The 13453-nt window shown below is 36.4% G+C and overlaps 1 protein-coding gene across 1 annotated transcript; it reads right to left on the reverse strand.

Moving 5' to 3' along the window:
- Positions 1-6616: 6616 nt before the first annotated feature.
- On the reverse strand, positions 6617-11799 carry LOC115886162. The gene is made up of 2 exons (XM_030905235.1): positions 11511-11799; positions 6617-11457 (listed from the first exon to the last, which is right to left on the reverse strand). The coding sequence occupies exons 1-2, from the start codon at positions 11797-11799 to the stop codon at positions 6617-6619; spliced, it is 5130 nt and encodes a 1709-aa protein (XP_030761095.1).
- Positions 11800-13453: the final 1654 nt, after the last annotated feature.

Consider the following 13453-nt stretch of genomic DNA (forward strand, 5'->3'; position numbering starts at 1 on the left):
CATGCAGGAAACCGATCTCTTGGGCCTATATCAAATTGGTTTACTCGAATTATATTTTATTTACTAGGATTATATTATTTGTGTTTTTTCCCCAATTTGATCTAAACCCAAGTTGACATCTATTTAAGTCTTGACATATCCCCCGGGCTTGGAGAGCTGGTCCCCAGCGATAAAAAAATATTCTGTAAAGATTTAAATAGAAATGAAAGTCATGAGAATAAAATATATAAAAAAAAGAAAAAATATTTTTATCGTTCACTCTTTAGTCCTGTACAATAATAAGGGTCCTACTCGATACCACCCGTATTGAAGAAGTGCGTCGTCCTTGTACGTTGCCTTCTGTTGCGTCCATTTCAACCATAGATTTTAACCGTAGCTCATATCAGTTAAGTAATGCACACGCCAACACTGCCTTCGCCTTTGTTTGTCTGGTTGCCTTCTTATCCATCGTATACTTCTCTCCGTCCGCGCGCTTGGTTCCAATGTCAAACGGGCGACGGCCTTTTGAAATTGCTGGGATCAGCGGAATACTGAACAATTATTTTTTCTTTTCTTCATTAGTGTACTGTTTTCATTCGAGCCAAACAAAATTTAATTGTTAATATTTCTTGGTTTTCTGGCTTCTCTGCGGTACTATGGGTTCAGTAGCTTGTTACTTCAACCATCCAAATTAGTTTTTTCTCCAGGCTGGTTATTGCTTTTATTCTCCACCCATTCACTCTTATCCTTCTTAAGATCTCTTCAACATTGCTACACCCGTTATACTCGGTGCCCGATATAGTTGCTTTAATTCTTCATTTGTCCATATGGTCCATATTTGGTCCATATGTTGTCTATGGTTCCCGGTGGCGTAGAGGTACAGGCTCTCGTCTACCAATTTCAAGGTAGTGGGTTCGAATCCCACACCCGGCATTTCATCAGCCGATTATTTTTATTAAAATAAAAATAGTTTTTGGTACCTAGGTCGACTCAGCCTTAAATGAGTACTTGGGATTCACAATCCTGAGGTAATAATAGGCGGTTGAAGCGTAGTGATAGCCACATTATCTTCCATGTATACCAAACGGCTCTAGTATGGCAAGCTGTATCTTGCTACTCCCAAGGTGTCAAACGCTATATACGGGAGCTATTATTATTATTATTATTATTATGTTGTCTATCTTCTTTCCTCCAAAAATTTTTCTTAGTATTTCTCTCTCCCAAATCTCTAGCCTCGAAATTTCCTTTGTACTGAACGTTCACGTTTCCCATGCATACAGTATTATTGGTCGTAACATTGTTTGGTACATTCTGATTTTTAAACTTCTAGAGATGTTCTTATTCTGAATAATTTTCTGTAATGCGCTGACACATCTATTTCCTGCCATTATTCTTGCCATAATTTCTTGAGTTACATTTGGTTTCCTTAGAAATACTGCTCCTTGATATGTGAATGTATCTACTTCCTCAAACTTGTATCGTTTCCCTCTATCAGAATCTATTTGTATTGACATCTTCCCTTGTCAAAATCCCTATCTGACCACTCCATAAATTTCGTTTTTTTCTCGTTAAACACTCACGGAGCCTACTTTTTGCGCTTGATCTTCTAGTCTTTTGGTCACCGATGATATCAGATCTTTCCGATCTCTTGCTAAGATAACTAAATCATCTGAATTGAGTTTGTTTGCTATCAAAAATTGTTTTTCTTACTTCCCTTGTATTGGGGAGTTTCCATAAAATTTGTCATCTATAGACTAATTAGGGAAAACTTGTTTTGCTTTAAAAAAAAACATTTTATATAACGGAGTTTGTGAAACGCTGCGTCTGCCTTAGGCGGGATTCTCACTAGAACGTACCGTCACGTTGAGCCGCCGCGCCTCTGCTGCGCCGTCGGGTTACCGTAGTTTATACGGCGGCATTAATGTTACCGAAAGTAGTGTCAGTATTTAAGGGCCAAAAAGCACTAAAAATTGTGATAAGACAAAAAGATAAAGAAAAAAGCGGGGAATTGAGTCAAAAACACGCGCAATAGAAAGCAAATAAGATAAAAATAATTAAGAAATAATTTAAATTTATTACTAAGAGATTAGAGTGCAAACTAAAACTGTTTAATAACTCAAACCAACTTCTTAATTAAAAATCACGCCGGTAGCTGAAAGTAGGAAACTGTAAATTATCGATATTCCCATTATCCTCGAAGGTTCGTTTAAAGGGAAGTAATGGATTTTTCGATCAAATTAAGCCTCAAACGTAATGCTTCATCTCTAAATTTAGTTCTCGTTCTAAAAATTGCGAATGCAATTGAATCGAAGAAAACCTTACTTCAGTATTATACGGGTAGAGCATCAAAGAGATCGGGACCCTTTTAAATTTAGATGGAAGACCGAAAATAATGTTAAATCGGATAGTATTCTACTTTTTTCTCTACTTTTTTCGGTAATCTTCTTTTTCCTAATGATTGAAGACTGTGTAGGCAATTTCGGGACAAGCACCTAAGATAAATTTCTGTTAGGGTAGTCAAAATATGTTTATCGGATCCGTAATAAAATTTGCCTTAAAATTATTTTCGTTTAAAAAAAAATATTTATCAGTCTCGATAACAACAGACTTAAAAATCTTAATACAAAAAAAAATAAATAATTTGTTCTTATGGATAGGTCATTTATTACAAAACGTTAATTTTATCGCTAGTATGGTGAATCTACACAGTAAACTTTTTAACTACGTAACGAACAACTACGTAAATCTAATATATAAAATTCTCGTGTCACAATTTTTGTTACCGTAATCCTCCGAAACGGCTTAACCGATTTTGATGAAATGCTATATGTATATTCAGTAGGTCTGAGAATAGAATAGGTTGTTATCTATTTCTTATACCCCTAAGTGATAAGGGTGGCCCACCCCAATTTTTTTATTTTTTAGCCACAGCAAAGCGTGGCCGGGTGTGCTAGTACTGATATAAAAGAGTATACAGATTGTAGATACGTGCTGAGACTGAAGAGTATCAAAAGTCAGAGAGTTGACTTACAGTTGGTTACAGTAGTAATGGCTTCAGAGTTATGGTTATAGTCAATTATTTGTAGAATGTAGAATGTAGAATGAGTAAGAGGGGGGATTAATCACTGCGACCTTAAATATCTATTGTGCCCCCCTTCCTTGAGTCATCATACAGTCCATAACCCATCATACCTCTGTTATAGAGGGGACAGGGTATTTCCCATCCTCCTCTGGCAACAGTTCTTCCTCCGAGGCTACACACCTTTCCACGGTTGGAGTTTAGCCCTCCGTGCCGCCCTTCACAGTCGAGGAGCTTGCGTCCGGCTGAGGAACCCGTGATGTGGAGGCTGGAGGATCTGTCTCCATTTTCTCAACCTCTTTCACTTGGTCTCTCCTTAGACCTGATACCGGTGTTGTCCCGTATCTATAATAGAGGATATGTCCCTCTTTCTCTATTGCCTCCTTGGATTTGAGGTCAATTCCTATTTTGAGGACCTGACCATGACCCTTCTCCCTCGAGTTTATTACTCGCCAACTCGACGTCCTTACATTGAAATTCTATCCCTGGATATGGCTCAGCAGGTAGGTGGTGTCTTTCCCCTTGCTCCTCGGCAGCAAGACCGTGACGGCCACCCCTTTAGGGTGCTTATTGATATAGCATAGGTTGATATTGCTTAAAAAAATCTTTAAATTAATAAATATATTCGGATGCGGCGTACTCAAAGTAGGCGAAATCCGATACATTTGGAGTACGTACGATACATTTGGAGTAGAACCATAATGCTAAAATGGCAACAAATGCTATTTCAGCATTATGGTTTCTCTAGCAAAACTGACAATTCCTCTCTTAGAAACTGCGAATAGTTCATTCCATTCAGTTGTTTAAAAAAGAAAAGTCCGATATTTTTCCTTCCTAGAATTGCCCCCCAAAACATTTACCGACCAACGACCTTGGTACTGGACGATTTGCATCTAGTAAGGATTTATTTGCATTTTATTTTTTAAGTGCATTATGCTAAAATTTACATCTTTGCTGCTATATGAAAAGTGACCCGTACAATATAAACCTAATATAAAAAAAATTCAAATAACTGGTAAAATACGGAAACAAACGTAATCTAGGACGAACTTTGGGCGATTTTTGTGAAAAGCAACATGGAGGCAGGAAATTCGTAAAAAGTTAAAGACAATTTGTTAATTACCCGAATTTCGGATGTTTTATCTCTTAACTACCTACATAAAATTAACCAAATTCATGACAAATATGTGGATGCATAAATAAAATTGTTTTAAAATTTATATCATCATTTGTTCTCAGAAAGCGTTTGAATTTTGGATGCGTGAAATATTCAAATTTTTTAATATTTTAGCGTAATCTACTCACCTTTTTTAATTACCTTTTAGGTCATTATAGAACTAGGCAGCAGCCTAACATGATTTTTTCTCTTAATATCTCTCGTTAGAAAAAAGATAGAAAGTTGCGGATTGGGCGCCGACTTTATGCAAATTGTACGGTCTATTTAACTGTGCAAAAGGAAATATAGACTGCCATTTAATTTTTTTAATAAAACGTGCAATATCCGTTAAGATGCCAAACAGAGTCCCTTAGATATCACGGCAAAATATACAAAAACAAAGTTTATCCAGCTAAAGAAAGAAAAGTTCATTTAATTGAGCCATAATTTGTTTAATTGGGTTAACTCAAACCAGAGTTATTATGATTTTAATAAAAGAAAATTTAACCTCCCCACCACTTTATTTATGAGATAGAGATATACAAACTACGCTATGCAAAAAAAAAACAATTTCCGTTTATCATAATCTTCTTCTCGTCCGTTAACTTTCGAATGAGCATGGTGACATCATGTCACAATTGCGCGGATTCTCCATCCCTGGCCATTGAGCGGCCAGAGAAGCCTCTTGCAGACCGTGACCAACAATCTCATTAGTTCGATCCACCCAGCACGACGATGCCTATTCTGGTGGTCGTTTGCCATTAATCTTTCCTTCGATAAAGATTTTTCCAGTCCATCTGTTCTTCTCGAAAAGTAACTAAGTATGACTGGTTTATTTTGGTAGAAAGTCTTGTAGTAACTTTAAACAACCTCAGAATTGAGACGTTGACCCGATGTTCTGAATAAGAAATTTGCAGCATTCTTCTGTAGACCCACATTTTGAAAGCATCTATTAACATTGAAAATGTTTCTGTTATCCTATATAAGGGAGCCCAAATCGAATTAAAATGCTACATTTGCCACACTATGACGTCATATATACAAGGGTATAGGAAATCTCGGGGCAGCGGCGGCAGTCGGCCAGCGCGCGCAAAAACCATTACATCGCTAATTGTTTATTGATATATCTTTATTAGTTTAAAAGCAAAAAATATGGGGTTTGCCTTGATACCTTGTCAAAACATAAGCGAAACTTTTAAATTGTTTCTTTTTTTCATTTAGGCCTTCGTTTTTCGTCAAATAAAAGTTATAATAAAAAAAAATCTATTTTTAAACCAAATTTTCGCATGATTGAAATGATTATTCATGTTTAAAGTTTTTTTTGGTCATAAGCGCTAATGAAAATGTTTTTTCGTAAATAATTATAAAAAATTACTCCCTACGAAGACTTTATTGTGTACTGGATCAAAAAATAAGTATTTGTTTTCTCTATACGGTGGTATTAATATATCGATTTTTGATGATAGTGCCCTTTTACCCGGTCTAATTTTGTACTACTTTCGGAATAAGGGTCCCCATATCATGTACTGTACTTCCATCCCTGAAAAATTCAGCTTGTGACACCGAAGTGAGAGGTAACGTCAAAATAAGCTTTAATCTACTTACATCATAGGTAGGTGTAGGTACTCTAGGTATATTCTACCTAGACAGTAGCTGAACTAGCTGACAGTAGTAATTAATTTGTTATCCGATAAGTAGTTGTCATTATATAAGTTTAATCATCTTATACCTCCTATAACGGTAGGTTTGGGATTTTTCCTGATTGGTTTGTTAAACAAAAATATACTGGGCATATAAATGTCTGTTACAGGTTAATTCGTTAAAGAAATATGTTACACACATATTATTTTAATAATAATAGTATAATAGTAATGGCTATATTATGTTATAACACATACATATGTATTGAATGTACTTATTTTAACCAATGCATTGTTTTGTTTTTTTAATCTCACAAATAAGAAATGTTTTATACTTTTTATTATAAAAAACAGTGATTATACAATTTATTTACACTCCTTACACTGTTTTTCTTTCAGTATATTTCGTAACCTCTTACGATATAAGAGGGCGCCCCCCACAAAGTGTTTTATTACTTAATGCTTAAAATTTAATAATATATTTGTCGTAGATTTGACTATCTTTGTTGAACTTGTATGTACGTACACCGTGTTGCTTTTTTAAGAACTTTATTTCCAAATTACAAATAATATTTAACTGTATTTACAAAGGTCTTTGAGATGTCGACGCAGTGCCGTTCGCTGCTGTGGGCAAAGTGTCCGATGTCTCTTCTCCTCGTCACGTACGCCGGCATGGCGCGGTTGCCGGTTTTCTTTTTGTCTTCGTTTTGATAAAATCTTCCATCGTCCTGGACATGCCCCCCGCCTTGAAAGGATTGGCTTTCAACAGGTTTCTTCAGACAACAATGGAAGCGGGCATATTTTACGACAAGCTCGCTTGATGGTACCGTTGGCTGTTTGTATGGTGACTACTCTGGATATGCCGTCCTTTCCGGGATGAAGAGCAGTGATTCTCCCCATTTTCCAACGAAGAGGCGGTTGGTTATCTTCTTTGATCAGTACAATTGACCCAATGGAAGCTTCGGAACAAGTTTCTCTCCACTTCATTCTTTGTTGCAATTCTGACACGTACTCTTTTGACCAACGGCTCCAGAAATTCTGTCTCATTTGTTCAAGGAGTTGGTATCTGTTGAGTCTTCCAACTGGTACAGCCATCAGGTCCGCTTCAGGTGGAGATAGTAGAGTGCGGCCAATTAAAAAATGGGCGGGTGTCAAAGGATTTAGGTCGTTAGGGTCACATGTTAGGGGAGAAATAGGTCGGGAATTTAGTACAGCCTCGATTTGCGCAAACACAGTGCATAGCTCTTCAAATGTAAGAATTGTATTTCCTATCACGCGCTTAAGATGGGATTTGCTAGATTTTACACCGGCCTCCCAAAGACCGCCGAAATGAGGTGAATTAACGGGAATAAAACGCCATTCTATACCGTCGTTAGAGCAATTATCAGAAATAGCAGTTTTGTTGTTATTAAAAAAGTCTTGCAATTGCCTAAGTTCAGCATATGCGCCCACCAAATTAGTACCGTTGTCGGAGTATATCCGAACTGGTTTCCCTCTGCGACTGATAAAGCGTTTTAATGAGCAAATAAAGGAATTAGTAGTTAAGTCGGAAACCAATTCGAGATGAACCGCCTTTGTTGAAAAACACACAAATAAAGCTAAGTAGCATTTAGACGTTTTAGCGCCTCTCCCCTTTCGATCCTTTATCGAAAATGGGCCCGCGTAATCTACTCCGCACACCTGAAATGGGTAGTTCATCTCTAAACGTTTCTGCGGTAAATTTCCCATCAGAGGAGTAATATACGTGGGTTTAAACCTAAAACATGTAACGCATGATCGCACTGTATGCTTTGCTAAATTCCTACCTCCTATTGGCCAAAGATGCTCTCGTATATTACTAAGTAAATGTTGTGGCCCGGCATGCAGCATTTTGACATGCTCATGTTTGAAAATTAACTTGCATAATTGAGTTTTAGCAGATATAATGATAGGATGCTTCTTGTCTTGATGAAAGGCTGAGTTCTCTAAGCGACCACCCACTCTAAGTAAACCATTCGCATCAATAAAGGGATTTAAATTGAAAAGTTTGCTGTTGTGATTAATATTATGGCCCTCGGAGAGTAGATTAATCTCGTCAGAAAATGTCTCTAGTTGCGATAATTTCAATAAGAAGGAATAAGAATTGTGAAGTTCGACTACTGTCAACATTCCGGTCATTCTATCTACCCTTTTACAATTCTGTATAAACCTAAAAACATATGCACATGAGCGTTTTAAGCGAATGAGTGAAGAAAATCGATTTGCATCGATTAGGAGTGTTAGTTTGTATGTCTTTAAGGCTTGAGATTTTAATTCTGGCAAGTCGACTAAATCTATATTTGAAATTGGCCATCGATGTTCGTGTTGTGCAAGCCATTCGGGCCCGTGCCACCATAATGAATGATCAAGTAATTCACTTGGGGAAACTCCCCGAGACAAAATGTCGGCTGGGTTGTGCTTGGTAGAAACATGTCGCCAAGTCCAATTTCCAGTTGTCTCCTGTATTTCCGATATTCGATTAGCTACAAATGTTTTTAAGTGACTTGGTGATGTCTTTAGCCATCCCAAAACTATGGACGAATCTGTCCAAAATATTATGTTGTCCACGGTTCTCTTGAGGGAGGACATAATCTTTTTTGCTAATCGTGCGGAGAGTAGTGCACCGCACAGTTCCAGCCTGGGAATGGTGATAACCTTGAGTGGGGCTACCTTCGTTTTTGCACAAAATAAATGTACTTGGATGTTCCCATCTTGGTCCCTAGAGCGTACGTAAATGCATGAACCGTAGGCGTCCTGACTTGCATCGGAGAAACAATGCATTTCTATGAATTTTGGATTGTTACATATTGCGTGTCGAATAATCCTTATGTCATTCAAACTATTAATTTCGTCTCTGAATTTAAGCCACGTGGAATGTATTGAGCACGACACGGCTTCATCCCAAGCTAATTTTTCCAACCAAAGTTTTTGTAATAAGATTTTAACTGTTATTACACATGGACTTAAAAGACCAAGCGGGTCGAATATTTGACCGATGCAGGACAAGATTACTCGCTTAGTAACTCTACCCGTTTTGGAAATTAGACCTATATCGTATGTAAGTACATCGTTCGCGTTAGACCATGCAAGTCCCAAAGTTTTTGTCGTTTCGTCGGTACCTATTTTAATGACACTAATATTCGACTTCGTATCTGACGTAACGTTTTGAACCACTTCTTGGGAATTTGAATGCCACTTTCTAAGGTCAAATCCCCCTGAACGTAATATTTTTGATATTTGTATACTAATTTCGGATAATTGTTCTACAGAATCCGCCCCGAAAAGCGCATCGTCTACATAGAAGTCATTCTTTATTATATCTGAACAAAGTGGATAATCATTTTCGCATTCAATGGCTAATTGAGCTAGACAACGCACTGCAAGAAAGGCTGCGCTGCTAGTACCGTATGTCACTGTTAAAAGTTCGTATGTATTTAATGGATCAGAAGAGTTTTCCCTCCAAATTATTCTTTGTAATGAGCGTTGATCAGGTTTCACAAGAATCTGGCGATACATCTTTGCTATATCGGCTGCTATTACAAAGGTGTATGTGCGAAATCGCAATAATATTGAAAGCAGGTCGCTCTGTATCGTAGGCCCCACCATTTGTAAATTGTTCATAGAAACTCCTGTAGTCGTAGGTGCACTACAGTCAAATACGACTCTAAGTCTTGTCGTTAAGCTATCTTGTTTAAATACCCCATGATGAGGCATGAAGTAACTAATGAGAGGTTCGTTTACTCCGGAGATTTTTCGCATATGACCCAATGCCTCGTATTCGCGCATAAATTTTACGTATTCATTTTTGAAATCGGGATTACGTGCCATCTTTCTTTCTAATGCTAAAAAACGTTTTTCTGCTTGTGTTTTAGATTCTCCTAACTTCTCTAAAGAATCTTTAAGAGGAATAGAAACAATAAAACGACCGGTAGGATCACGCGTAGTAGTTGCTTTAAAGTGTTGTTCACATAATTCTTCTTCTCTAGACCAATGCTTTTGTACCCCAAATTCTTCTAACTCCCAAAATTTAGTGAGCTGTGTTTGTACATCAATGTTCTTGGCAAGATTGCAATAAATTTTGTTATTTTGATTTTGAAGACCGATAGTACCAGATACAATCCACCCAAATACGGTTTTTTGTAAGACAGGGAGATTGGATCCTAACTTGAACGGCCCAATTTGCAAGAGTTCCCAGAATAAACTAGCCCCGATCAAGATGTCAACAGGACCTGGCTTATCGAATGACGCATCAGCTAATAGTATATTATCTGGTAATTTTAGTGATTTAATGTCTACTGGGGTACTTGGCATCAATCCAGAGATATGTTTTATCACAAAACAAGTAATAATCGCGTTGAATGGACTATGTTGAGAATTAATTTTTAACTCGCATTTTTTATTGACTTCAGAGATCGCGTTATTAATACCTGCTACTGACATGACGGTTTCTGACGTTTTCAACTTTAATCGCTTGCAAAGGTCCATGCTGATAAAGTTTGATTGCGAACCGGAATCTAAAATGGCCCGTACTATATATGTTTTGTTATTTTGATCTTCAACTTGAATCAAAGCGGTCGATAATAGCACACTACCTAAGTTATAACTCGACAAGGTAGTTGAGGTGCCAGTATTATTTTGTGTGTTATTTCGGATAGATATATGAATAAGTGTGTTGTGCCGACCATTACACTTTCTACAGTTGGACAATCTGCATTCTGTGTTTTTGTGACCGAACCGTAGGCAATTTAAACACAATCTAAGCCTTTTTACTTGTTCTACCCTATCTGTCGGAGATAGTTTTAAGAAATCAGCACAATTTCTAATAAAATGATTTTCACGTTTGCAAAAGACACAAATTATTTTATTGTCGTTACTATCATGCGCGTTAGCATGTGTATTAGAAACTAAAACTTGACTATTGATGTTTTCATCCGTATCGTTATTTAAGAGCACCTTTGATGAATTTATTTTGTTTGATTTATAACGCGTATCGCTACCTTTTAACTCAATTGTTTCAAGTAGGTCAGCCTTTGATTTTAGAAAAGATTTTAGATCACTAAGTTTTGGGACATCTAACTTTGAAATATATTCTTCCCAATCCCTAATCGTTCCGGTGTCTAATTTGGATGTTACTATGTATATGATAAGAGTATCCCAATGCTCAGCAGGTTGGTTTAACTGTTTGAGAGCTTTAAGATGTTTTGATAATGTGTCTATTATATTACGTAATGTTTTAGATGATTCCTTTGAAAACGCTTGAATGTTAAATATCACTTTTATATGATTTTGAACCAGAAGTCTCGAGTTATTATATCTATCACACAAGAGATCCCAAGCTACAGCGTAATTGTTCGCAGAAAATTCCAGAGATGAAACCACCTCAGCCGCATTACCCGCTAAGGATACCTTTAAGTAGTGAAACTTCTGAATGCCAGTAAGCGATTCATTTGTGTGAATTAATGATTCAAAGGTTTCACGAAACTCTAACCACGTCTCATAGTCGCCACTGAACTTAGGCACTTGTATGGGGGGAAGTTTTACATTTGTGTGAAAGACACTGTCTCTGGCCGCTACGCTTTCGGTATCTAAATTGCTATTACTGTTTTTGTTGTATTCAAAAATCAATTTTTTGCTTTACTAATTTCGTGAAAATATTCATTCGAAAATGCTTCGCGTTCTTTATATTCTGCTTCTAAATCCGCGTCTGATACTACTTCTTCTATTTCCGCTTGAATTTCACTAAATTCGTCTATTAGTTTTCCGCATAATGTAAGTCGAGTTTCTAATTGATGAAAATCATCCGCATTTATTACGTTTTCTGTGTTTATATTTACGCATAATTCATTGATATATTTTGAAAATATTGTGAGTTTGGCCTTTACTGAACCTCTTTGTCGCTTAAGTTTTTTAATCGCCTCGTCTGACATTTTATTTATAGTTTGTCGCGTATGAATTTCTTATTTGGAATTATAAATACGTATTTATGTTATTTTTTTATGAAAACGAAGTAATTAATGTCGAAATTAAATATTTATAAGAGAATCCGCTTAATAAGTATATAGAAAAACAGATTAAATATTTTTCGTAATATTTCTGTAAAAGTGATAAAATGTTCTAAGTCTGGCAACGTCGCCTTTACTTCGCCGAGGCCCAAAGCCGCGCGCGAGGGAGCTGGAACGTACGAATGAAGTGGGCGGAGCTTTAACGTATGGACGTAAGGTCCAAAGTCACGTGTGGTTACTAATAAGAAAATAAGAACCCGTATGATTATTAATAAAACGTATGATAGATCTGATAAAACCGACTGTTATTCGTATTAAATTACATAAATCGTATTGCTTACACTGTATTTATCGCAAATCTAAGCGGCACAAGAAAGGATTTTATGGAAAAAAGGAATGACTTACCCAATATGGCCGAGCGAACAGCACCGATTCTTCTCCAGTTACACTATCGGGCTCGAAGGACCATCAATGTCGTAGATTTGACTATCTTTGTTGAACTTGTATTACGTACACCGTGTTGCTTTTTAAGAACTTTATTTCCAAATTACAAATAATATTTAACTGTATTTACAAAGGTCTTTGAGATATCGACGCAGTGCCGTTCGCTGCTGTGGGCAAAGTGTCCGATGTCTCTTCTCCTCGTCACGTACGCCGGCATGGCGCGGTTGCCGGTTTTCCTTTTGTCTTCGTTTTGATAAGATCTTCCATCGTCCTGGACAATTGGCGTTATTTCAGAAATTATTTGAAAAAAATCGAAATAAAATTGAAACTTCTAAACCCTGTATCTCCGAAACTAAGCATTTTAGGATATATATTTATGCGAACTGTTTTACTTACTTTTATCTGCAGAATATGCTGCCGAAGTTTCCTGAATACAGTTCGGACCACCCTGTATACTATTTTTTAAATATAAATGAGGTATAAAATACCTTGTTTATATTTAAAACATATAAGACTCTACAGAGCCAAATTTATCAGTGGGAATTGAACCAAAGTCTAACGACCAAGTAACCCTTCATACGCCATGTATTCAATAGCAAACTAGCCAAAATAACCAGCCTGCCGACCTACGATAATTTTCCTGCCAACTTACAATGTGTTGCTCTTGCCATTTAACGAAATGTGACGAAACGTAAATACGATTTTCTTTTTCGTTTTTCTCTGGTTCAATAGGAAGAACCGAGATTGGGCTCAAGTAAACCATATTTAAGAATATTTCTGCATGTGCAAAAAGTATAGAGTAGAGTAAAATGATCTGCAAAAACGACATAATAAAAAATACTTGTTTAGTAAAAAATCAAAAAATTGCCAATATCTGCAATATTACATTGAAATTAACCATTACCACATAAATGAGGTTAATTCGTCAATCTGTATTTATATCTTAAACTAATAAATAGAATCTAGATAAAGATCAAAAAAGGGAATAAATTAACTTATAATATATTAAAATTACAATCTGTAATACATACTTAATTTTTGGCGAAAATTTCTCATTAATATTTTATTTTAATATTTTCAACTAACCTCATAGAAAAAATATTAACTATTAACTAACTAACAAAAATTTTAACAA

This window comes from Sitophilus oryzae, unplaced genomic scaffold, assembly GCF_002938485.1.
Source record: "Sitophilus oryzae breed Bouriz unplaced genomic scaffold, Soryzae_2.0 scaffold_1126_pilon_pilon, whole genome shotgun sequence".
Classification (NCBI taxonomy): Eukaryota; Metazoa; Arthropoda; class Insecta; order Coleoptera; family Curculionidae; genus Sitophilus; species Sitophilus oryzae.